Genomic DNA, 23460 nt, shown 5'->3' with positions numbered 1-23460 from the left:
TTGGCGGGCATTTTTAACAATAAAAGGCTCAAAAAGTAAACAATAATAATAAATACATATGAAATAAAGACATGCATTAGGTTCATTATTGAGATTGATGCAAATTAATGTCAAAATGGCACTGAAAAACAATACCGAGTGTTTAAGTAGTCGAATATGTCTCCGGAACAGGTTTAGGTGTGATTTTTCAGCATTTACCCCCCTTATGACCCCAAGTGCAACAGCCCAATTGCAAACAGCCCTAATTTGGGTCAATATGACATCTGGCAGTTATGTTTTGCAATACAGAGAGTTTTTGATGGTCAAATGCAAAATTCTGGCAGACGACTAATTTGGTCGGATGTGCTTAGAGGTTACGCATGCGCAATTAATTTCCTTCTATATTACATATAAAATAGTTGAAGTTCGATATCAATTTTTACCATGATCAAGCTATGACCCACTATATCATCATACATCATTGGAAAGATAAATGCATAATCTTTTGAAAAAATGGATGTCATTAAATTATATACGTTGTAACTCAAAATATTCACCTTACAATAGGCAAACCGGTTTTGACAGCTGTGCAGGCGACCATTTTGGGCTCAAATAGTATGACCTACTTTAAAAGCCGGGAACCATCAACAGAAAAAGTAGAGCATAAAAATGGCTTTTTTTTCTTATTGCTTACGAATATACCTTCAAATTGATACCAAAACATTCCATTTGCAATGTATTTTACAAATCCTATGCAGCATGCACTGAACAATGTGTGCTAAGTATCAAACTGACTGCGTGTAACCCTGCAAACAGGAGTTCCGGTTTGGGGTTATGTGACCTCAATGCCTGCTCCCGGCGCATGTAAGCTTGCTAAGAGTTCGCAATACCGGACAGTTGAGTTTCCCGTCCCGGGTACCCCCCCCCCCACACACACACACATATACCCACACGCGCGTGCGAGCGGTTCACAAGACGAGTCCAAAAGTGAATATCAGCACAAATCAAATATCTGGAATTTTCCACTATAATTCAAAATTCGTCCGAACTTGTGTTAGTCAGGTAAGGTTAATAGGTAATGAGTGCTGATACACACTCTGCGGAATCACACGATGCCACAGCCTCAGGCGCGGAAGGAGCTTATAAACACACACTCACTAACGTGTATCCAATGAACATGAATTTGAGATTATGTTATCTTTACTGAATTAAAGAATGAATGGACCTATGTCAGGACTAGTGCACCTTATGAATGGACCTATGTCAGGACTAGTGCACCTTATGAATGGACCTATGTCAGGACTAGTGCACCTTATGAATGGACCTATGTCAGGACTAGTGCACCTTATGAATGGACCTATGTCAGGACTAGTGCACCTTATGAATGGACCTATGTCAGGACTAGTGCACCTTATGAATGGACCTATGTCAGGACTAGTGCACCTTATGAATGGACCTATGTCAGGACTAGTGCACCTTATGAATGGACCTATGTCAGGACTAGTGCACCTTATGAATGGACCTATGTCAGGACTAGTGCACCTTATGAATGGACCTATGTCAGGACTAGTGCACCTTATGAATGGACCTATGTCAGGACTAGTGCACCTTATGAATGGACCTATGTCAGGACTAGTGCACCTTATGAATGGACCTATGTCAGGACTAGTGCACCTTATGAATGGACCTATGTCAGGACTAGTGCACCTTATGAATGGACCTATGTCAGGACTAGTGCACCTTATGAATGGACCTATGTCAGGACTAGTGCACCTTATGAATGGACCTATGTCAGGACTAGTGCACCTTATGAATGGACCTATGTCAGGACTAGTGCACCTTATGAATGGACCTATGTCAGGACTAGTGCACCTTATGAATGGACCTATGTCAGGACTAGTGCACCTTATGAATGGACCTATGTCAGGACTAGTGCACCTTATGAATGGACCTATGTCAGGACTAGTGCACCTTATGAATGGACCTATGTCAGGAATAGTGCACCTTATGAATGGACCTATGTCAGGACTAGTGCACCTTATGAATGGACCTATGTCAGGACTAGTGCACCTTATGAATGGACCTATGTCAGGACTAGTGCACCTTATGAATGGGCCTATGTCAGGACTAGTGCACCTTATGAATGGACCTATGTCAGGACTAGTGCACCTTATGAATGGACCTATGTCAGGACTAGTGCACCTTATGAATGGACCTATGTCAGGACTAGTGCACCTTATGAATGGACCTATGTCAGGACTAGTGCACCTTATGAATGGACCTATGTCAGGACTAGTGCACCTTATGAATGGACCTATGTCAGGACTAGTGCACCTTATGAATGGACCTATGTCAGGAATAGTGCACCTTATGAATGGACCTATGTCAGGACTAGTGCACCTTATGAATGGACCTATGTCAGGACTAGTGCACCTTATGAATGGACCTATGTCAGGACTAGTGCACCTTATGAATGGACCTATGTCAGGACTAGTGCACCTTATGAATGGACCTATGTCAGGACTAGTGCACCTTATGAATGGACCTATGTCAGGACTAGTGCACCTTATGAATGGACCTATGTCAGGACTAGTGCACCTTTCAGGGGATGTCTATATTCGGTCTTATTTGTATTATATAAGAAATTAACCCATGGTGATCTTCGTTCATACAGTCTTCGCACAGTTTGTACGGTTTTAATTGCATTTGGAGAACACATGAACCCATATCAATCTATGTCCAAGCAACCATCATGGTAAAATTTGAACGAACAAATGTACTGTTTAGTATGGTGTAGCCGTCTAACAAATGTGGTTTCCGATTTTTTCACCGATTACATCCAACAAAGAGGCTCAAGCCGTGCCCATTTGCGTATAAACAAACCGACAGGTAAACGACAACAGAAATTGGCGTTTATTTTGCATAATTTTCACCATAAATATGACATTTTACACTTTACAATTACGTTATCAACGCTTAGCTTTCATTGTTAATATTGTAAATGATCTATTTTACAACATTTTCGACGGAAAGTATCGATATATTTAAATCTTCTATGGCCTACTTTTTGATCCGATTGAACCCAACCGGAACCCAAACTTTACAGGCCAAACTTTAAAGTAAGAAGTTGACATTTCGAAATCAAAAAGTTTATAAATATAGCAATGCTTTGACGTGTATTAGAAATTGCGACACTTAATCAACTAGATCACGTGGATTTGAATCAAATTTAGACTATAAAATAGCCGTTTATTTAAGCTTTTTTATTCTTTGTTATGGTGTTATTTCATTTTTATTTGTAGACATTGACTATTTGTTTGTTTGATCATTCTAAACAAATTAAAATTTTACAAGAATATCCACTCATTGTGACTCAGGATTATATTATAATAAATAGGTAACTTTTTTAAGTGATTTATTTATGTCCATTAATAGTAATTATACAGCTAAAATTGATAATGTCAGTTAGGAAAAGTAAGCTTAAAGGCACCCGGCCAATAAAAGACTGTACCATAGTTTTTTTGTAAGCTATCTACCTAATATGTTACGAAAAAATATTCTCTTTGAACAAAACCTTTCATTTATATAGTGGCAATTAAGGTCGCGGTTGTGTAGTGGATGAGGTGTCCGCCTAGCAATTGGGAATTCGTGAGTTCGCTTCCTACACAGGTAGCAATCTCATTATCTCCTGAATAGACACTAAGTTCTGGTTATTTCCCAGGAAACGGACTCAACAGTGTTCATATCTGCCTAAAATAGGCCTTCCTGTAATAGTCGGCAATTGACTGTAGGAAGTACGAAGTAGAAGTAGAGAAGAACAATTTAACAAATATTGACACAAATATGAAAATAATGTATTTGAAAAATTGATCTGACAACAACGCATGTAGTATTTCCGGGTACGTTTTAGTATATTGTCAGTACCAGGGATACATTGTAGTAACCGGGGTACTTTTAAGTAGTACTCGAGCTGACAATGACCAATCAATCATTTTTTTAAGTAGTACTCGAGGTGACAATGACCAATCAATCAAAGGAACAAATATTGTGAACTTTGTAGTCATGTCAATCTTTTTACATCCACTGTAGTAAATATTTGATCAAAAGGAAGTTGACATTACTTATCAACAACTGTATAATAATGATGTACTTGTTGTTTTTTATATTATACAACCCTTTCAAATAGTTGTTCCTAATCATGACTTACTGGTGTAAAAAACAAAATAAGAAATTTCATCAGATTCCTTGACAACCGATCTCTGAACTAGGACATTATTCTGGTGAAATGTCATTGTCAACATGTAATCTACTGTAGTTCATAAGTTTTCACTTGATTCCTTTCTCTCTGCATTAATAATATAAGAATTGGAGGCTTATAATTATCTGGTTGGGTTTTCATGGCCATGTCAACAATAAATGCAGTATAATATTTCGAAAAACAATGTAATATGGTGTTTTTTTTTCACCATTTTGGGAATGGGACCATGTCCTGTTGAATTGGGAAAAAATGAGAAATAAATATTGATGGGTTTTTTGCAAGAAATATGTACAACTTAAGAATAGAAGTGATTTTATTATTACTTTTCCTTTTCTATGTTCAACTGATAGAGCTCAATAGAGACAATCTAAATGTTGGGATTAAGAAAAAAGTTTTTAAACCTCCGATTGGGAATTTTAGGTCCCAATCAGAAAAAATATGTATACTTTTTGACGATGCTGGAACAGCATTGTCTAAGGTTTGATAACCAGTAAAAAAAATCTTCACAATTGCGACCAATGTAAAAGACCGAGCCAGTCCGATTGAGATAACTCGATTTTTCAGTTACTTCCCTTGGCATTTGCCACTGTGTAGGAGATTGCTCGTTGATTTTTATTGATAACATTCTCCTAGCAGAGTTGTCGTTCGTGTTGATAAAGGTAAATAATAATAGAACAGCATATCCTGGGGAAACAGATTCAATAAGTGTATCAGAACGTTAATTTCAAATTAGTAATTTTACATCCATTTTATTTTTATGGACCAATGAAACAACTATATATTTTCTTTATTTTGTTTGATATTTGTTCTAGATTTAGTAAATAAATTGCGAATAAAAACATGTAAAAGTAACTTTTTACATGATCACAAAACTTAAGAATGCGAACAATTTCGGACCTGCAAATTGTAAACGCTGCACTGCTATGGTATATATAGATAAAACAACATTTCTTTGCGTTATTGTTCGTCCCGCTAGCGCAGTGGTAAGGACGTTCGCTTTTTCACCTTTACGACACCGGTTCGATTCCCGCTCCCGGCTCAATGTTATATTTTGTCTGTTTTGTGGTCACCATTCCGGACAGGTGTTTTTTTTCCGGATAATCTCATCCCCCCCCCCCCCCCCCCGCAGCATTTGACCATATAAAAAGTTAAAAAGTATTTCAGTACAAAAAAAATAGCTGGAAATTGCAGCTATCATTCAAAATTCGTCCCAACTGTCGTCAATCTAATCTTATTAGGTAGGAGTGCTGGACACACTCCGGGTCCCAACATTATGCAGCCTCAGCATAACTCATTACCTTGGAAAAACATAAATACACACACTGGGTGCAGCCTAGGCGCGTATAGACTCAAACAAGGCAACAAACTCAAGTGCGGGCACAATCATTTAAAATATACATATTGAATACGATATCCTAACAGAAATTACACAACCACCTAAGTGTACATACCATGTTAGATATTTCGTTCGATTGTAAGATTTCAGCATATAGATGTATAAGGTCATTTCGCTATTAGTTAACTTATCCATATGTTCGTGGGCGAACTCGGATAGTCAAGTGCTCATACAATTGAGCTCACATGGTCCGGCTATGTGCTCATACCTACTTTCGAGAATCATCATGAAGGTATTGCCATACTTAATGAACAAGAATGTGACCCGCCTCCCAGTTTCGCTCAATGGGTCAAGTTACCCACGGGTACTACTTCCCCGTACCCCTGAACTTTTTTCGTACCAAAAATGTTTCGTACGCAAATTATTTTCGTACCAAATTTTTTTTCGTACCCAAATGTTCGTATCAACATACACAATTGTGGTGATATAGATAAACTTAAATTGGTGTTTTATATCCATCCTCTTCAAAAGCATCGTCACACCAGTACTGCCAGTACTTTGATTTCATTTGATAATGGGTGCCTCTTTTAAAGCCAAATTTAACAGAAACAACAACAACACTGCAATCTCTTTTAAAAGTATTAATTAAAAGGTTAAGTGTCTGTTGATTAGGACATGTGTCTTGTTTTAAATAGCACTCAATAAAATTGTCATATTTTTTAAAATAAAAAGATGTCTACAGGGATACTTTTATTGGGCACACACTACTAAACAGTATTAAAATCGTTATTAATTAATTGTAAAAGACATGAAGTACCGCTTTACTCAAAAGCATTAGCGATACGAGACTGACTTGAAGCAATATTTATAGGCTAGACTACTAGCCTCCCACGAGAGGATCAATCCACAAAAATCTTTGCAGCATTATATTAATTTTATAAGCAAGGCTGTTTTCGGAGAAAACCTGAGGTATTGTCATAGCCTGCTCGCCGTCCGGCGTCATGCTAAAACCTTTACATTGGCTCTTAAATCAAAGTGCTTCCACCTACAAATTTGAAACTTTATATATGTAGATGCACCTTGATGAGTTCTACACGCCATGCCCATTTTGGGTCACTAGGTCAAAGGTCAAGGTCACTGGGACCTCTTAAAAAAAAAAATCTAACAAGCTTTTGCAGCCAAGAGTGGCACCCGTTATGCAGTGCTCTTGTTATTTTTTTTTCAGTAATAAAACATTGTTCACATTGTTTTTATAAATGTATATATTCTTGTTCAAATACTGCCGATATGCTCTGCAAACCATACTGCTTATTGCTTAAAAAATATGCAAATAATTTTTTTTTGTTAATGACAGTCATATTTCTTCCAAATAACAGTCTCAAGGTAATAGCGTGAAGTGTATGGGATCGTCCAGTAGTTCGTGCAGCAAGCCCAACATGTCCTACCCCACCCAGCCTGGGAGCTACCCCAAGGCACCACAGGCCGGCTACCCACAGCAGGGGGCGTACCCCGGGGGTTCCTACCCACAGAACCAGTACCCGTCTGGGTATCCCTATCAGCAATCCCCTTATGGTGAGTAGTACTGACACAGTTTTTTTATCAGAGTGGATTGATTTAAGATTCCACCACCCATAGAAATAGTTATTGCTTTGGTCAGTCATGAATCTAAGTCTAAAAAATTTAAAATCTGAATCTAAAAAAAAAGCTGGCCTTAAACTGACCTTTTCAAATTACAGACCAGTGAGTAATTTTCCATTTCTGTCAAAATTAATTGAAAAATCAGCACTCTACAGATTAAACAAACATGCTAGTGAAAATGATCTTCTCCCTAAGAACCAGTCTGCCTACACACAATATCACTCTTGTGAGTCGACATTGCTAAGACTTGTTAATGATCTCCTAGCTGCAATGGAAAACCAAGAGGTAACAGCACTCATTGCACTAGACCTTAGTGCTGCTTTCGACACCGTAGATCATGACATGATGTCTTGAAAAGTCAATATGGCGTTTGTGATGTGGCGCTGGACTGGATGGAATCACACTTGCGGCCGCGAAGTTGTTGTGTAAGTGTGAACGGATGCATGTCAAAACCACGTGAGTTGAAATGCAGTGTCCCACAAGGAAGTTGTTTGGATCCTTGGCTCTACCTCACCTATACAGGAAAAGTTTTGACATAGTACCCCCTTCCATCTCTGTGTATGGCTACGCAGACGACCATACTGCCAGCAAACGTTTCAAGCCGATTCTATCGGAAGAAACTGAAGCCATCAACGAACTCCAAGAATGTGCACAAGAAATAAACAAACGGATGAACAGTAACAAGCTCAAAATGAACGCTTCAAAAATTGAATACATGGTGTTTGGAAGTCGCCCTCAATTAAATAAGTGTAACACTCAGGACATTGATGTATGTGGTGACAAGATCAAGCGACAAAGTAGCATAAGATATTTGGGCGCATTCTTGGACGAAACCTTGAACTTTAAGGAACACATTAAGAGAAAGTGTAGATCTGCAATGTTGAATAATTTCAAAATAAAAAGCATTCGTAAATACTTAACACAAGACGCCACAGAAACACTAGTTCTCTCTTTAGTCATTTCCCATTTGGACTATTGCAACATTATTTTGTACGGCATCTCCCAGAGTGAATTGGCAAAATTAAAGCGTATTCAAAATATTTGCGCAAAATTGGTTTTGAGCCGTAGAAAGTGACATTTCAATACAATCACTTCATGACCTGCACTGGCTGCCAATCAAGGCTAAAATCGAATTCAAAATTCTTACATACATGTTTAACTGTTCGATTGGTAATGCCCCTGCCTATTTCACCGAACCTCTATCCACGCCGATTTCTAAACACAATCTTAGATCATCAGCTTCATCAATAGGCTGTTTCAATGTACCTTTCAACAAAAAAAGATCATTCAGTGATAGAGGGATCAGCACTGTAGGTCCAAAACTATGGAACAACCTACCTTTGAGTTTAAGACAATGTACTTCAATAGACACTTTCAAAAAACAACTTAAGACATACTTGTTCGGTGACTTTTTTTGCATATTTTTAAGGAAATACGCAATGTACCTGTGTATGTTTTTAATTTGTGTTTAGATTTTTTTTATTTCTATTGTACAACACCATTGAATATGTTTTATACATAGAAATAGGCGTTAAATCAAATGCTCAAGTTTCAAGTTTTCTAAGTGATATTCAATGGTGTTTCAAAAGTGCAGAACATGTATCTGTCAATGTGTTTATTGCAGTGTTTTCATTTCACCAGTTTTAGAATGGGCCGGGTTCCTTCGGATCGGGAAAAATCGCGTTGTTTTGACTTTAATGGGGTAATAAGTGTTGTTCTTTTTCACTAACAAATGCTTTAAAATTGAGTATCAAAGAGATTTTAATATTACATTAACTTAGGTTCAACTTAAAAAGCTTGACAGGAGATGAACTAAATGTTGAGACTTACTTACTTATTTTTTTTGGAAATCTTCCATTGGGAATTTTAAGTTCCCATTAGGGAAAAGTATATACATGTACTTCTTTCAATTGGGAATGGGTCCTTTTACAGGCCCAAAATTTGAACGAAAAAAAAATTGTATTGTAAGTTTCTCAAAAGACATTTATATTATGTATGATGGTTGTTTTTTGAAAAATAGTGGCACGAAATGTTCTTTGAGCACATCGTTGTGGTTAAGTTATGGTCAGAATGGACAAGCTTTTCTTGTGAATGCCACATGTCAGGAATGAAACGTTAACGTGAAGCTGTACACAAAGCAAATATTATTTTTTTCAGGATTATTAACGTACACTTTTATTGTTATCAGAAGTTATATGTTGTGTCACAATAAATGATAACATATTTAATGAAAAAAATATTTATACAAAAAAAACACCGACTTAAAGACTCCATCTGCCAAGTAGTGGGTATGGTTATCCTAAACAAATAATTTTTTAAGCTTGGCCTTAGCTTGTTATTTTAAGGCATCATTTGTCCATCTGAAATATTTAGGATTATTACGATTGAGCCTCAGGTGACACATTGTTTGAGCTTTTATATGTGAAAACTGGGCTTAATGCACGGGAGTAAATTGTCGTCCCAGATTAGCTTGTGTGGACAACACTTTCCTCATAAACTGGATTTTTCTTTAGAATAGACTTCCTTTAAATGAAAAATTTCATTAAAGCAACAAGTGTTGTCCCTGATTAGCCTGTGCGGACTGTAAAGGGTTATGTGTGACAACACTTTAAATTACACACATGCATTAAATGATTAAACCCCATCTTCCAAGAGAGATACTCGCATTATTTAGTTTGTTGTAATCTCTCTTACAGATCAGCCTATGGCACCTCCACCCTACCAGGAGGCCCCACCCCCCTACGCTCAGAGTCAACAGGTAAATGAGGTTGATTATTATTATTGTACAGGGTTCTTCACAACTAAAAAGCCTTTTCCTGTTTTGAAATGGAATTTATTTTCTATCCCCCGCCAAAGGTGGAGGGATATAGAATTGGTGTTGTCCATCCGTCCGTCTGTCAAAATTTTTATTTTTGACAGGCAATATCAATTCAATGAATTTGCTTGTTTACTATTAAAATTAAAGCCGTAAACAAATTTAAGTCACAAAATTGGAAAATACCTACTTATAAATAAGCTTTTTTCCCCCAAAAAATTAAACTTTGAGAAAGCCTATAGAAGTGAAATATATCAGGAAAGCGAGAAGATTTTTATGTGAATATTTACTATTATCCCTGCTGTATGCAAAAATAAGTACTAATCTAAATCGTTTGCCAATTTTATAAAAAAAATCTATAAGGTAAACTTTCAACATTGAAAGTGATCTTGTCAATAAATATTACCTCTCACCAAGGTGACCTTAATCCCTGGTTGAGAGGCATGTGAGTTTGCATGACTGTCACCCTACCGGACAGTGGGTAGTTTTAGTGGGACAATTCAGGGAAATTGACAAAATTTAACAGGATAAAAATGTTAGTCAATAAATTTTAAAGTTTATAAATAGTGTAACAATTAAATGATAAAACTATCATTCTCAGCAAATTCAGAGGAAACTTTGTTTCCATAGAAAAATCAGGGTATTTAACCTCCAAATGTCACGGTCTAACCTTCCAGAATTGGTTCTCAGATATCATGGTAAACTTTTCAAGGACTAGTTAACAGATATCAAGGTTAACTTTTCCAGGATTGGTTCACTGATGTCATGGTAAACTTTTTTCAGGATTGGTTCACAATTATCAAGGTAAACTTTTTCAGGTTTAGTTCACCTATATCATGATAAACTTTTCCAGGATTAGTTCACAGATATCATGACAAACTTTTCCAGGATTAGTTCACAGATATCATGGTAAACTTTTCCTGGATAAATTCACAGATATTGTGGTACACTGTTCAAGGATTAATTCACAGATATCATGCTAAACTTTTCAAGAATTAGTTCACAAATATCATTGTAAAAATTTCCAGATTTTGTTCACAAAATTAATATCGTGGTTAACTTTTCCAGGATTAGTTTGCTGATATCATGGTAAACTTTTCCAGGATAAATTCACATATATTATGGTAAACTGTTCAAGGATTAATTCACAGATATCATGGTAAACTTTTTCAGGATTAGCTCACAGATATCATGGTAAACTGTTCCAGGATTAGTTAACAGATGTCATGGTAAACTTTTGCAGGATTAGTTCACATTTACAAATGTATCATGGTAAACTTTTCTAGGATAAGTTCACAGATTTCATGGTAAACTTTTCCAGGATAAGTTCACAGATCTCATGGTAAACTTTTGTACGATTAGTTCACAGATATCATGATCAACCCTTCGAGGATTGGTTCACAAACATGGTTAACCCTTTAAGGATTGGTTCACAAATATCATTGTAAACCCATCCAGGATTGGTTCATAAATATAATGGTCAGTTCTTCCAGGATTGGTTCACAAATATCATGATGAACCCTTTTAGGATTGATTTACAAATATCAAGGTTATCCGCTCCAGGATTGGTTCACAAACATCATTATCAACCCTTTCAGGATTGGTTCACAAACATCATGGTCAACCCTTTCAGGATTGGAGAACAAAATTCACGGTCAACCCTTCCAGGATTGGTTTACAAAAGTCATGGTCAACCCCTCTAGGATTGGTTCACAGCAGGTTGTATATTTCAGTACCCGCCCTCCAGCAGTCAGTACCCTCCCTCCAGCGGTATGGCCCCTCCCCCTGCCTCCTACTACCCCTATCAGCAGATGCCCCAACCCCAGACTGTCCTGGCTCCTGGGCTGTTCGACTCCGGGGCGAGGTTTGATGGTATTTCACAACAACGGGTTCCAGTGAGTACTAAGATCTTTCTGAAAATGTTTTTTTACATTTTTAGCTCATCTATTTTTTGAAAAAAAATTATGAGCTATTGTCATCACCTTGGCGTCGGCATTGGCGTCCGGTTAAGTTTTGCGTTTAGGTCCACTTTTCTCAGAAAGTATCAATGCTATTGCATTCAAACTTGGTACACTTACTTACTATCATGAGAGGACTGGGCAGGAAAAGTTAGATAACTCTGGCTTGCATTTTGACAGAATTATGTGCCCTTTTTATACTTAGAAAATTGAAAATTTTGCGTTTAGGTCCACTTTTCTCAGAAAGTATCAATGCTATTGCATTCAAACTTGGTACACTTACTTACTATCATGAGGGGACTGGGCAGGCAAAGTTAGATAACTCTGGCGTGCATTTTGACAGAATTATGTGCCCTTTTTATACTTAGAAAATTGAAAATTTGGTTAAGTAGTGTGTTTAGGTCCATTTTATTCTGTAAGTATCAAAGCTATTGCTTTGATACTTGCAACACTTACTAACTATCATAAGGGTACTGTGCAGGCAAAGTAATGTAACTCTGACTGGCATTTTGACAAAATTATGTGCCCTTTTTATACTTTGAAAATTGAAAATTTGTTTAAGTTTTGTGTTTACGTCCACTTTATTCCTACAGTATCAAAGCTATTGCTTTCATACTTGCAACACTTATTAACTATCATAAGGGGACTGTGCAGGCAAAGTTATGTAACTCTGACTGGCATTTGGACGAAATTATGGGCCCTTTATACTTAGAAAATTGAAAATTTGGTTAAGTTTTGTGTTTTGGTCCACTTTACCACTTAAGTATCATAGCTTTCATACTTGTAACACTCGCAAACTATCATAAGGGTACAGTAAAAGGACTAGTTGCATAACTCTGGTTGTCATTTTTACGGAATTATGGCCCTTTTTTGACTTAGTAACTTTGAATATATGGTTACATTTTTTGTTTCGATCTACTTTACTTCTTAAGTATCAAGGCTATTGCTTTCAAACTTCAAATACTTTCATGCTATCATGAGGTTACTGTACATGGCAAGTTGAATTTTACCTTGACCTTTGAATGACCTCGACTCTCAAGGTCAAATTATTAAATTTTGCTAAAATTGCCATAACTTCTTTATTTATTATTAGATTTGATTGATACTTTTACAAAACTACTCTTACCTGACATCCTGACATACCACAATAGACTCCACCCAAACCATCCCCCGTGCCCTCCCCCCCCCCCCGAATCCCCCCCCTCTAAATGTTTTTTTTTTTATCATCTCACAAATTACCACCACACCCTCACACTATACCCCCCACCCCACCCCCCCCACCCCCATATTTTTTTTATTATTTTATGTTTGAAATACCGTCCAACCATCGCACCCAAGAATACCCCCACCCCCCCCCCCTCCCCCCACCCGAATCCCCCCCCCCCCCCCCCCCCTAATTTTTTTTTTTTTTTTAGGTCATCTCACAAATGACCACCACACCCTCACACCATACCCCCACCCCCCCCCCTCCCCAATTTGTTTTTTTATATGTATAATTTTTTTTTTTTCGCATTTTTGGAAAATAATGTAATAAATGTCCACACACCCACACTATACACCCCTCTTCACTCCGACCCTCCCGCCTTTGTGATTGAAAATGAGAGTCCCTTCACCTTTTAAAAGAAAATAGATGAGCGGTCTGCACCCGCAAGGCGGTGCTCTTGTTTTAGATATGGTGTGCTTTGAAATTATTTAGTTTTTTGTTTTACATAAAACTAGTTGCCCATATTGACTACCTGTATTTTCTGTATAAAATTATATTCATTAGATAATTAATAAGAGACACATATATTTAACGGATAATTAGTTTGTGGGTACATGTGTAATTTCTATAAATAAGTAGAAACAATTCAAATGTCACATATGTTCTATTTTTTTCTTCTTTAAAAACAAGATGATTTTAGTATGAAAATTGCATTATTATATAAATACAAAAATTAACAGTATCCTTAATAAAAAAAACTGTATATTTTATAAGTTTAGTTATTTGATAATGTACAAGCTTGTTTCAAAGGGCTTTTTTCTATGTATGCAAGTGGATACAAAATTGACAATATACCAAAAACATGCAATTTGTGTTGTCAACTTTTAGCTCTATACATGTACCAATCTAGAGGCCACATCCTACCTTGATGAAACTTGCTTCAAATGTATATCTTGACAATATCTAGACAGAATTTGAATCTTGGTCGTGTGCATAGAAAAACTGGGTTGCATGTTCAAATCTTATTGAAAAAAAAGTTTAGAGGCCAAATTTTTTTTCTCAGTCTAGTCAAATTTTCTATTTTGACAGTGTCCAGGACAAAGTGGAATCTGGGTCACGTGTGTCCAAACTAGGTCACCAGGTCAAATGCTAGATAATCTTTGTAACTAGTTTAGAGACCACATTTATTACTGAAACTTGATGAATTTGGTCAGAATTTTTATCTTTAAAATATCTAGAATGAGTTCCATTCTGGATCATGTGCTCCTAAAAGCTAGGTCATTTGGTGAAATCTTAGAAAAACCTTGTAACCACTTTAGAGGCCATATGTGTGACTCAATCAGGATGAAACTTGGCTTAAAAAGGTCAAATTGAAAAAAATATCACCACTCTAGTAGAAACATGTATGACTCAAGCTTGATTAAAGTTGGTCAGAATGTTTACCTTGACAATATATCGGCCAAGTTTAAATCTGGGTCAAATGCATCCAAAACCAAGGTCATCATGTCAAATCTTAAAAAGACATCTTACACTCCAGAGGCTACCTTTATGATTCAGTTTTGATAAAAATAGGTCAGAATTTTTACCTTGCCAATGAAAAGGCCATGTTTGAATCTTGGTAAAGTGGGATTGAAAACTAGATGACCAGGTTAATTCTTCATGGATTGGTGATTGAAAACTAGATGACCAGGTTAATTCTTCATGGATTGGTGATTGAAAACTTGATGACCAGGTTAATTCTTCATGGATTGGTGATTGAAAACTAGATGACCAGGCTAATTCTTCATGGATTGGTGTTGATGGAAATCAGGTGAACGCTCAAGGGGTTTTATAGGCCATTTGTGTTTTTAATGCACTTAAGCCATTTGTTTACCTTTAAAAAGAGTCAAACTGGTAACTTTGATGGACTAATCATGTCATGATGTCAAATTGATAACGTCATTTTACTGCAAAACAACAAAATTTATCCATAATTGTCTATGTTATTTTTCACTGTTTCAAACAGAGAAATTCAAATTTTAAATCCATATTTTTCTATGAAACAATGCGAGCGTCCCTCTGGTAAAACAGGGTTTATTTCATGTACTTCAAGTGCCATGCTAGATCAGTCAGTGCAGTACCACTGGTAAATCAGAGTCAACACTTTCACCCTTAACATGATTTTTTCGCAAAGAAGAGACTTCGTTTTTACAAAAGTGGTGTCCCAGATTTGAACTGCACAGGCTTATATGGGAGGACACTTTACGCACATGCATTAAGCCCCTGTTCTGCCAAAACGAAGCTCATGTCTATTTTTTTCCCATCTAGCCTCCTCCCCCAGGTGTGATGCCAAACCATGCCCAGATGGCAGCCATGCAGGGCCATCATGTGGTTGGTACCCAGCAGTCAGCCAACTGGTTCTCTGGAGGAAAGAATGACGGAGGCATGAACTTTGGCTGGTAGACACCAATAGGTACGGATGAATTGGCCCTGTTGATTTTTTAGCTCCACTGGCCAGAGGCCAGCGGGGCTTATGTCATGGTCCTGTGTCCGTTGTGCATCTGTGCGTGTTTCTGTGCATGTGTGTGTTAACTTTTTCTTTAAACATCTTCTTCTCCTAAACTACAAGTCGAATTCTGATAAAACTTCTCACAAATGTTTCTGGACTGAACCTCTCCCAAATTTGTTCAAATTATGCCCCTGGGGTCAAATTTGACGCCGTCCCAGGGGTCAATAATTGGAACATATGCTTATATAAAGCCTATTTTGTGCAAACTTTAAAAAATCTTCCTGTCCATAACCATTGGGCTTAGTGCTACCACATTTAGTATGTAGGGACATTTAATAGTTCTCTACTTTGTTTGTTTAAATTATGCCCCTGGGGTCAAATTTGACCCTGCCCCAGGGGTCACAAAAATGAACATATGCTTATATAAAGCCTATTTTGTGCAAACTTTAAAAATCTTTTTGTTCATAACCGTAGGGCCTAGGGCTACCACATTCGTTATGTAGTGACATCTAAAAGTTCTCTACTTAAGTTTGTCAAATTATGCCCCTGGGGTCAAATTTGACCCTGCCCCGGGGATCACAAAAATAAGGCCTATTTTGTGCAAACTTTAAAAATTTAATTGTCCATAACCGTATGGCATAGGGCTACCAAATTTGGTATGTAGTGACATCTAATAGTTTCCTACCAAGTTTGTTCAAATTAAGCCACTGGGATCAAATTTGACTGTTCCCCAGGGGTCACAAAATTGAACATATGCTTATATTGGGCCTATTTTGTGCAAACTTTAAAAATCTTCTGTCTATAACCATTGGGCTTATTTCTACCAAATTTGGTATGTATTAAAATCTTAAAGTTCTCTACCAAGTTTTTTCAAATTATGCCCCTGGGGACAAATTTGACCCTGCCCCCGGGGTCACAAAAATGCACATATGCTTAAATAAGGCCTATTTTGTGCAAACTTTAAAAATCTTCTGTTCATAATTATAGAGCCTAGGGCTACTAAATTTTCTATGTATTGACATCTAATAGTCCTCTACCAAATTTGTTCAAATTATTCCCCTGGGCTCAAATTTGACCCTGCCCCGGGGGTCACAAAACTGAACATATGCTTATATAAAGCCTCTTTTGTGCAAACTTTAAAAATCTTCCTGTCCATAACCATCGGGCCTAGGGCTACCAAATTTGGTATGTAGTATCTTATAGTTCTCTACCAAGTTTGTTCAAATTATGTCCCTGGGGACAAATTTGACCCTGCCCCCGGGGTCACAAAAATGCTCATTTGCTTAAATAAGGCCTATTTTGTGCAAACTTTAAAAATCTTTCTGTTCATAATTATAGAGCCTAGGGCTACTAAATTTGCTATGTAGTGACATCATATAGTCCTCTGCCAAATTTGTTCAAATTATTCCCCTGGGCTCAAATTTGACCCTGCCCCGGGGGTCACAAAACTGAACATATGCTTATATAAAGCCTCTTTTGTGCAAACTTAACAAATCTTCCCGTCCATAACCATTAGGCCTAGGGCTACCAAATTTGGTATGTAGTGACATCTTATAGTTCTCTACCAAATTTGTTCAAATTATGCCCCTGGGGCCAAATTTATCCCTCGAAGTCTCCCATTAAAAAATTGTTCAAGAAAATTTGATTTGCTTTTTATTTTTATTTTTCTTCTCAAACTATAAGTTTATCAAAATACACTTGGAATAACTTTTTAACTATAGGAGATAAATGCATACATGTTGAGCGTGAAAGGTAGACCAACATGTTAACTATCCATAAATGTTAACCCTTTACCAAACGACACATTTTGGACTGCCCCAAATTGAAAGAGACGAGGCAATCCTAGTATTTTTCAAAAACAAACATGACAGGTAACCAACGTCAGATGTAAAAATTAAAGGAAAGTTAGGTCAAGCTAAATGTTTGTCACGATTTCTCTTTAAACCTCACGCCATATGCAAGTAGTGTTGCCATGATCGCAACATCTTGATGAATTATTATTCATTTTTTTGTCTCATAAACATTTACTTAGTTTAACAAACAAGCTCTACAAAGTGATCATTCCTACTGCCTTTCGGCACCTTATGGACCTGAAAAACTCGTAACTTTATGTTTCCTCAGGCAAATATCTTCTTTGTACAATTAACAATTTCTTCACCACATAAACAATCCTGCTACACTCACTAATGCCTCAAGAATGAAGTCAAGTTCAGGTGATCTACGTCATTAGGTATTTTGCATATGTCATGAACTATTTAAGTAACAGACACTTTGAAACCTACAAACTCGTTTTGGAATTTTGGAAAAGATTCATGATTGAATGAAGGAACTTTCATTAATCTTGTAGAACATGCGTAGATTTGATCTTCAGCATCTAAAATTATGTGAAATAGAAAGAACGACAATATCTTTTGGAGAGATAAATGTACCTACGTTATAAGCAAAGGACCTGTGCGACAATTCCCAGGCTTTTAGTCTGTTTAGTTAACACCGTAGTAACTTTTTCCATATATAAAAATGCTCACCCTTCCAACTTTAAGCGCTGTTGGACGAGGGATAGAAAGAGAAAGTCACATGCTTAAGTACATTTCAACCAATGCGCATTGCACGCTTTTTTCGCATAAAAGAACAGTTGAGCGATACAGGGCCATCATGACCCTCTTGTTTTTTTAACTCATTGATTGAAGTTAGATTATATATTAATGTGAAACATTTCTGAGCCATGTTCCCGATTTATTAATTATGTCCCCCTTCGAAGAAGAGGGGGTATATTGCTTTGCACATGTCGGTTGGTCGGTCCGTCCACCAGGTGGTTTCCGTATGATAACTCAAGAACGCTTGGGCCTAGGATCATGAAACTTCATAGGTACATTGATCATGACTCGCAGATGACCCCTATTGATTACACTAGGTCAAAGGTCAAGGTCACGGTGACCCTAAATAATAAAATCGTTTCCGGATGATAACTCAAGAACCCTTAGGCCTGGGATCATGAAACTTGATACCGTAATTATTCTAAGTTTTCGGACACTCTAAGTTTTCGGACACCCCTTTGTTTAGCAAAAATAATTATTTTTCGTGACTCTTAATTTTCGGACACACGAGTTTTAGTCCATAATTAATGTCTATAAGTTTTTGGACAGTATATTTTTCAGCGCTATTTTACCAAATTTCGGTCCTGTTTTCGATATCTAATGACACTTCCATCATGGGGTTTTACAACCAGATTAACATCAAAAACCATGGCAGGGGCAACGGACCATTACATTTGCGTTATTGGGTAAATAACCTTGTAAACCGGTATTAGACAATGGTTTGGCCCGATAGCATAAGCGATATGACAGGGGTAGTGCTAATTAGCAGTTCAATTATCTACTGCAATGGTACTACCCCTTCTCAGTAAAATAACTGTGACAAAAACTAAATGTTTCGAAGTGTGATGCACCCTATTGCAAGTTTTACGAACAATAGAAGGTGTAACAACAACTATCGGAAATGAACAAACACAGAATTCTTAATTTGCATTTTTATTGCATTAATAACAGGTTCATACTAGCGAGTATTGGTACATCATATGCTCATCTTTGAACTCGTTGGTCAAAGTACAACCTTGTAGTAACTTACTGTCAAATAAATTAAGCATTTAACAGTATTCAAAATGCAGTGCAAACATATATAACTGCTATTTATACTATACGGCATGGTATTTTACATGCGCGTGCTATTACCGGTAGTCGTTGATACAATTGACGCTATTTGCGGACACTTCAATTTTTGACTCTAAGTTTTTGGACACCTGTATTTTGTAAATATTTTTCGTATCTAATTTTTCGGACACGAAAAAAATTAATTATTTTTAAGTGTCCAAAAACATAGAGTAATTACGGTAGGTAGATTGATCATGACTTGCAGATGACCCCTATTGATTTTCAGGTCACTAGGTCAAAGGTCAAGGTCACAGTAACCCGAAATAGTAAAATGGTTTCCAGATGATAACTCAAAAACGCTTAGGCCTAGGATCATGAAACTTGATAGGTAGATTGATCATGACTCGCAGATGACCCCTATTGATTTTCAGGTCACAAGGTCAAAGGTCAAGGTCACAGTGACCCGAACATAATTGTACATTGATCATGACTGGCAGATGACCCCTATTGATTTTTCAGGTCACTAGGTCAAAGGTCAAGGTTACAGTGACAAAAAACATATTCACACAATGGCTGTCACTACAACGGAGAGCCCATATGGGGGGCATGCATGTTTTACAAACAGTCCTTGTTTTTAACTCATTTATTGAAGGTATATTTTATATTAAACGATAAACATTCTTGGGCTGTGTGCCCCAAGGCATCATTGAAACAGTGTTGCATGGGTATTAGCGACACAATAGAGAACGTTCTAGTAGACACTTGTTAAAAAGTTCTTATTTGAGGTAATATCAATCCATCCTTCACCAATAGTTATTTAAAATACTAAAAATTGTACTCTGTGAAGTTAAAATTCGACATCAAACTAAGAATGGTCATTATTTGGATACTTTTCTCACGCAAACTATCCATCTCGTTTCATATTATTGATGTATGTGTGTGTAATAATATATGCCTCATTTTGTGAAAATTGGGCTTATTGCATGTGCGTAAAATATGGTCCCAGATTAGCCTGTGCAATTCACACATGGTATGAAGGGATGACACTTTACGCACATGGCTAAGCCAAGTTTCCCCAAGTGTAAACATTGGGCTTGTTGGTGAACAAGTGAATTATGCATCGTCAGTCTTGAAAATTGTAAACTTTTGTGCTTTTTCAGGATAATCCTGCATCTGTGATAACAAACAAGAATCAACCAGCTTCTAGTGTACAAAGTGCACATAGATTTTTCAGTTTATGGATAAAGGGGCAACGTCACAGTTATGGGCAATGAAAACACAATTGAACAAAACTGACTTACCTTGTTTCAATTTTATTTATCTTTATATTTCATGGTTTGATAATCGTAATGCCTTTATGAAGTTTAACTTTTGTCAATTATTTGTTGTTGTTTATTTTCTTTTGATTAGGCAGACTAAATAAAAATTGCGTTTTCATTCTGAAAAGGCTGAACAAACTTACATTTAAAAATTCCCTGATATGTATTCTTAATTCCAACAACTTTCTGCAATTTTCAGTTTTCTTTGTTTATCACTTATAGATTTATAATTCTATTTTGTAAAGATTGTTTGAGGGTGTAGGTGTTTCTGTGACAATGGAATGTGTGTAGACTCACTGAACATGAGCATGTCTAGATGTGATTGATCTATCTAATTTTGAGTCCGTGAGCTTCAAACCTGTTTTTAACACCATCTGTTAATTTATTGTTTTCTGTATACCGTAGTCGCGTTGTAACAAACGAAGTCATTAATTGCTTCAAGAAATGTGTTATCTAGGTGAAAGCCACGGAGCAAAATAACCTAGGTAGATGTTCCGTGTTGATGTTTCATTCCACAGTCCGACCATTTCGTCGGTTGAACTTACATATATTTTATAAAAAAAAAAAACACTGACAGTAAATGACCCACAAACTTACCTGGATTATACCTCTTACATGAGCGTATGAATCTATTTGTCTGTTATTTTTTACGAAGGATATATGACCATTTATGTGTTTAGTTCATTCTGTGTAATATTGTTTAGGCTTATACTGTTTTAAGTCCAGCTTACTCATAACAGCTTGCCTGATAAAAGCTATGTATCATACTATTTCTGGTAAAAGTGATGGCAATGTAATAAAGTATGTATTAATATATTTATTTGGATGTAGGCAGGACCTTTTGTCAGTATTATCATCACGTTTACGTTACTTTTTTGGTCTATTGTCCATGCGCTCATATGTGTTAAAACGTCATATTATACATAAAAGAATCTTAAGCAGTTTTTAAAATTGTAAATACACAAGTGTAGTTGTGTGTGTGACTAAATGTTTCCAATAAAAAATCATTTCTTTAGTTGGATTTGTTGTTTATTTTATTACGCAGGTAATTTTATTGACATTTCTGGTGCATTACAAAGTCAGCCAAACTTAAAAGCACTCTGTTTTGGTCCCTGCATACCATTCACGACAGCTTGTTGCACTTAAGTTGTTGCCTTAGGGTCAAGTTCGCTGTTTACTTCAGTTTTTATTATTAAAATAAAAACATGATGGAAACATTATTTTGAATTCAGCATATACTGTGCTTTGTTGTTTTTGTTATTTTCTACCAGATAAAAATGATATATTTAGAAAAAGTGTTAAACGACGATATTCACAAATAATATTAAGATTAAGAAAACATAACTGTTCTACAAATTTGGAGATTTCATCAACGTCTTAAGTATGTTTCCAGTTGAGCTCTAGCTTTCATGTAGACATCATTATAAAAATGGTATTAGTTGTAGACATCATTATACAGATGGTATTAGTTGTAGACATCATTATACAAATGGTATTAGTTGTAGTAGACATCATTATACAAATGGTATTAGTTGTAGTAGACATCATTATACAAATGGTATTAGTTGTAGTAGACATCATTATACAAATGGTATTAGTTGTAATAGACATCATTATACAAATGGTATTAGTTGTAATAGACATCATTATACAAATGGTATTAGTTGTAATAGACATCATTATACAAATGGTATTAGTTGTAGTAGACATCATTATACAAATGGTATAAGTTGTAGTAGACATCATTATACAAATGGTATTAGTTGAAGTAGACATCATTATACAAATGGTATTAGTTGTAGTAGACATCATTTTACAAATGGTATTAGTTGTAGTAGACATCATTATACAAATGGTATTAGTTGTAAATGTCTCGGTAAACATCATTATACAAATGGCATTAGTTGACATGATTATACAAATGGTATTAGTTGTACATTTCTCGTTTGCACGTAAGCTTGACAAAGAAAAAAACTATTGCAGATGCTTTGCGAATATTGCTGGTGAATTTAAGTAATATTAGTAAACCATTTTGACATTGAATGTTCCCTTCAAACAAAACATGATTCAATTAATATGTCGTATAAGTGACCATTATTTCTGCATTATTGCATGCGTATGACGTACTTGGGACACGCGGCTCAGTAAATTCGAGTTTGATAGACCGGTAAATTGTACTTGAGCAATCGAAGCTCAGTTTTCCCGTGCATGATTTATATCGATTTAACACTGGTGCCTTAGGTAGCCTATCTAAAACACATCTGTAAAAGTATTTGTCCGATCGGACAAGAAACCTCGTGTTTTGGTTCCAATATCATCATTATACTTATTTAGATTAAAGTAGGTTTTGAAAAATGACTATAGCATTATTCGTATCCCAATATTCACTGTTTGATTATGTAAACGTTTTGCGACAACAAAAGTAACAGGCTACGGTCGCCATGGTGTAGTGGATATGGTGTCCGTTTAGCGACCGGGGTGTCGTGGTTTTGATTCACACTGTGGGAGCGTTCTTTATATTTATTATGAAATAACGTTCAGCTATCTGAAGGTTTTGAAATAGACATGTTTTAAATAAGATGCCTTCATATTTGATAATATTCGTTTTTACACGCATTATCTTATTTGCACTTTAAAATTTTATCTGTAATTAACATATAAGTAATCAGAAAAAGTTATGTGTGACAGTGTCCGTGTGTTTGTATTTTTGCAACATATCCCACATTTCAACGACTGTGCTGACACCTTCTTGGCGCCGTTTCTCGCTCAGAAAGGCAGCTTCAGACGTTCAGTCATTGTCAGGTTGTCGGGCATTTCG

The 23460-nt window shown here is 36.4% G+C and overlaps 1 protein-coding gene and 1 long non-coding RNA gene across 4 annotated transcripts in view; one reads left to right on the top strand and one right to left on the bottom strand.

Moving 5' to 3' along the window:
• The window catches only part of LOC127859288 (uncharacterized), a 2032-nt gene extending 1486 nt beyond the window's left edge, over positions 1–546 (bottom strand). The window contains exon 1 of the long non-coding RNA XR_008039292.1: positions 136–546. This is a non-coding gene — a long non-coding RNA (uncharacterized LOC127859288). The remainder of the gene's footprint in view (positions 1–135) is intronic.
• A 2231-nt stretch (positions 547–2777) lies between these two features.
• LOC127860514 (annexin A7-like) lies at positions 2778–21657 on the top strand. 3 transcript variants are annotated; one of them, XM_052398625.1, is made up of 6 exons: positions 2778–2868; positions 6950–7145; positions 9908–9969; positions 11760–11921; positions 15496–15640; positions 20484–21657. In XM_052398625.1, exons 2-5 carry the CDS (start codon positions 6974–6976, stop codon positions 15628–15630), a joined length of 531 nt encoding a protein of 176 aa, XP_052254585.1. In that variant the 5' UTR covers positions 2778–2868; positions 6950–6973; the 3' UTR covers positions 15631–15640; positions 20484–21657. The 3 variants fall into 3 exon arrangements, with proteins under 3 accessions (XP_052254585.1, XP_052254586.1, XP_052254584.1); XM_052398626.1 differs by lacking the exon at positions 2778–2868 and adding an exon at positions 3354–3376; XM_052398624.1 differs by lacking the exon at positions 2778–2868 and adding an exon at positions 3583–3648.
• The last annotated feature ends 1803 nt before the right edge of the window (positions 21658–23460 follow it).

Source organism: Dreissena polymorpha, chromosome 15 (genome assembly GCF_020536995.1).
Source record: "Dreissena polymorpha isolate Duluth1 chromosome 15, UMN_Dpol_1.0, whole genome shotgun sequence".
Taxonomy (NCBI): domain Eukaryota; kingdom Metazoa; phylum Mollusca; class Bivalvia; order Myida; family Dreissenidae; genus Dreissena; species Dreissena polymorpha.
The sequence above is the reverse complement of the archived record's forward strand: the minus strand, read 5'-3'. Positions and strand labels throughout refer to the sequence as shown.

Bases quoted from the DNA above. Each gene is read 5' to 3' on its own strand.
- LOC127860514 (XM_052398624.1), top strand. From the start codon at position 3,598: ATGAGGTGTCCGCCTAGCAATTGGGAATTCGTGAGTTCGCTTCCTACA. The intron at 3,649-6,949 runs GTAGCAATCTCA...TCCAAATAACAG, and splicing joins TGAGTTCGCTTCCTACACAG to TCTCAAGGTAATAGCGTGAA. The intron at 11,922-15,495 runs GTGAGTACTAAG...TTTCCCATCTAG, and splicing joins TTTCACAACAACGGGTTCCA to CCTCCTCCCCCAGGTGTGAT.